This window comes from Citrus clementina, unplaced genomic scaffold, assembly GCF_000493195.1.
Source record: "Citrus clementina cultivar Clemenules unplaced genomic scaffold, Citrus_clementina_v1.0 scaffold_5, whole genome shotgun sequence".
Classification (NCBI taxonomy): domain Eukaryota; kingdom Viridiplantae; phylum Streptophyta; class Magnoliopsida; order Sapindales; family Rutaceae; genus Citrus; species Citrus x clementina.
Window position 1 is genome coordinate 32,848,066 of NW_006262201.1, and position 3,826 is coordinate 32,851,891.

Here is a 3,826-nt window from a genome sequence, read left to right on the forward strand (position 1 = left end):
TGTGGAAGTACCAGAAGATCTGCAATATTGGAAATGGTTCAGCCGTGATCATTGGCAATCAGACAAGATTATTGGCAATATTGTAGGCTTGTGTCTTTTACCCGTTAGAAGGATAACTTGTGCACTTAAATTTGGCACATCACTTGTTTGACAAAATTACAAAGCAAATGTGTAACTCGTGTACTCTTCCTTTTTTATCATAATTTTTGTACTATAAATATGTACCTGCAAATAGTGAAATATACACACAAAATCAATAATTTCATGAATTATTCTTCTTCTAATTTTTACAACCTTTCATGGGTGGAAAGACTTTCCTGCCTTTCAAGGCCTTGCCAGCTGCTGAAGCCGAAGGGAAGAAATCCAAGGCTTTTTTTAGTTCATCTATTAAATCCCCAGAAACCAGTTGCAGAACTAGTGGGAAATCAAATATTTTTTAGTGGAAACAAATACGAAACTAGTCCTCAAATTATTGTGTAATGCATTTTGCAAGAAATTTGATAGCCTGATTATGTTATCCACATCTTGAACTTTTCAAGTTATGACGTGTCGGGATTTGTTGCTAAACCATACAATTATGAAATTTTGCAACTCAATCTTGTATTGTTGTATTTCCTTGCTTTCAGTTTTCTTGATCAGAACAAACAACATAAATAATGATGCTATATTAAAAAAATTAAAAGAATTTCACTCGCCCTTCATTTGTTATCAACAATATGATATTGCCTGGGATCTTTCGGCTTAATCTTCCAGTGCCCATTAGCCAAACTTGCATTCTCAGCGATTCTTCTCCATTTCTTAATCCTTTTATCCATATGCTTTGTTAATGCACAGTACTGTTGCAATTTCTTAGGCATCGCGTCATAAACTTGCCACCATTTCTTATGAGCTGAATCACTGGCAAATACATGGAGACTCACCATGTCCCAATTGCAATCATAGTCCTTGTAACACATCCATGGCTTTAACCCCAGATAATGAATTGCATAAAGGCCATCACCCACTTGATGTTCCTTATCGTCTTGCTTTGAAAACACCTTCAAATTGTTGATTCTCTTAGGCAACCTATGCCACCATGTGAACACTTTATTAAGAAATCCCTGGTCACCCCCATTGTATGACGAAACCTTAAAGCTTTTGAGCATCATATCTTCAAACTTGCACAATGATGGCTCAATCACCATCACCCCAGAATTGAACAACACTTTGTCATTACCTGCTGCTGATAATTCAGGGTAAAAGAAGAACTCATCGGTGTTTTTGAGTATTAAAAGATCAGAATCAATGAAGATAACTTTATCATATTCAATGAGTTGCCATACTCTAAGCTTGCTATAATTCCACTCATTGTACGAATCTTTCTTGGCAAAGGGGCTACGTATGCGCGAAATCCACTTGGTTTTCCATCCGGCAGCTCTCAGGCCACGGAGAGACTTGCCACTTATTGATTTATCATGAAGGAGAACGAGATCTCTAGTCGAGTTTTTTTGGATTATGCTTTGCGCTAAAGCTATTGCACCACATACATAAGCTTCTGATGAATGTAGAACTGTTACATAAGCTTCTCTTTGATGGTACGTTGTGTAGTTCAGTTTTGCTAGTCTTGCTTGTGACATAAAATATCTCCATATTTCTTTGCCTGTAAATCAAAATAAAAGCACTCAAATATTAATTTTAGGTTAATTTTGCAAAATTAAGAAAAATGAATTACGTATGAAGGTTTGAAGAAGTCGTGGTGTCCGGATTAGGTAATACTTTCACGGAAATTGAAAGTGCAATTGTCTAATGCCACATAAGTCTTAATTAGGAAATTGATTTATGTTGGCTGAGTTACCAAATTTTCACACAATCAGAATCATGACTGCTGACTGTATACATTCTGTGTCCGTAGATTATTACAACTCTTTAAGGATATCAAAATTGAAGAACCCGTCAAATTTAAACCAATTACACATGTGCACGAGTTGTGCATATTTAATTTGGATGTCTCATTTATTAATGCTGAACGAATAATTTACTAAAATTTGAAACTAAAGAAAGCAGTAAATTAATGACCCACCATGACCAAATAAATCACGCACTAACCTTTTCTTTTTTTCTTTTTTTTTTTCCTGAGAACACCTCAAATTTCCGAAGAAAAATTAAATAAAATCTCCTGCATCCATCTCTTGTGAACATTTTATATTTTTTTATATGCAACAAGCTTTCATTAAAATTTAAGATTCTATCTCTAGAATAAACTCCAAAACATATCGATTAAAATAACAATAAGAGCTTAAATACTACTTCGTAAATAATCAAGAAATATGACAAGCAACAAGAACAACAACTACCAATTCATAAAGATTTTTACGAAATTTTAAGTCAAATTTTAATGCATAATAACATTGTAAAATTCTTGGAACTGAGTACAAACAGTAAGTTAGCATTTGGTTAGAAAATTGTACAGATTTTCTTCTTCAAGTGATATGACCAAATTTTCTTCAGTTTCCAAACTACTCGCCAAACAAACAAAATGTTTTCGAGAAACCAGGGAAAAAAAAAAAAGAAGCAAAACTCACCAGTTTGAGCAAAAGTAGGAGCAATTTGGCATGACCCAACAGGCATCAATACTTTATGTTTCAATCTCCTCAAGTCAGGTTTATAAACCCAATAATCCCCTGCATGCTCCACAAGATCATCGCACCTGAACATCTCCACCATGGCCCCACAAGAACCCACAAAGACAACGTACACCGCCCGATCAACATCAGGTTTCAACCACCCACTCTCCACCGCTAGATTCGCCACCACGAGATTCACTTGCAACCTAAACACATCCCTCATCCCACCACCTCCTTCTCCGTCCCCTCCGCAGGGAATCCTAGCCACTATCACGTCGAGGTACCGGTAATCCTGCGCCGGCATGGGTATATCCGGGCACGCCGGTGGGGCCCACTTGTGATCTTCATCAATCCACTCCGGGAAAAAGTCTTCCCATTTTTTATCCTCACCCACATGGTCGAAACGTACGTGAACAGTTTCAACATGCATGTCACCACGTACGCTATTATAATCATCATCGTCGTCGTCGTTTATATTTACTAAACCAACTTTAATTTTGTGACCGTTGATATGTTTTTCGACAATATCGAGCCATTTGGGTCTGTGTAATAAGTGGTTAGTATTATATTTATTATTTGGCTCGTAAGCGAAATGGGGTTGTTGTTTAGGTTTGAACGACAAAACGACAAGGAAAAGCGAGAAGGAGAGGAGAAGAAGAGAGATTATGAAGAGCTTTTGACTGAAATTTGTGGGTTTGTTAGAAGAAGATGGTGATGAAGCTGCAGCCATTTGATTGAATTTTGCTTCACGTCTTTGTTGAAAGTTGAAAGATTTGTTTTGAGTCGACGTTTTGTTTTAAGTTATATCCAACGCATCGAATTGGAATGAAAAGAATCAAAGATTGCATTGCAGCATGTTGAGCTTTGTCAAATTGTCTTCTTATGTGTAGGTATTTTATTTTCACACGCATTTGATGCGCGTGGGTAGGTTTACTAAATGTATTTCTTTTATTATTATTATTATTAAGATTAAAATATACTTCTAAGTTGTCAAATTAGGCTTCTGATATCCTATATAACAAGGCAACAAACATAATAAACTTGTTACTTGTTAGAGTGCAATTTATGCACTAGTTTTGCATTGTTTACTTCCCTTAATATCGATGTTTTGCACTTAATAATAATGTTTTACTTGTGTTTTACTTTTGTAGGTGCAATTCTATTGATTGATGATAAAGTTGAGCTAAAAGATGATGTTTAAGGAGGATTGTTCTCTTGGAGAA

The 3,826-nt window shown here is 35.9% G+C and overlaps 1 protein-coding gene across 1 annotated transcript; it reads right to left on the reverse strand.

Annotated features, from left to right (window-relative positions):
- Positions 1-690: 690 nt before the first annotated feature.
- Positions 691-3,430, reverse strand: LOC18042159 (putative UDP-glucuronate:xylan alpha-glucuronosyltransferase 4). The gene is made up of 2 exons (XM_006433245.2): positions 2,562-3,430; positions 691-1,639 (listed from the first exon to the last, which is right to left on the reverse strand). The coding sequence occupies exons 1-2, from the start codon at positions 3,331-3,333 to the stop codon at positions 699-701; spliced, it is 1,713 nt and encodes a 570-aa protein (XP_006433308.1). The 5' UTR covers positions 3,334-3,430; the 3' UTR covers positions 691-698.
- Between the last annotated feature and the right edge of the window lie 396 nt (positions 3,431-3,826).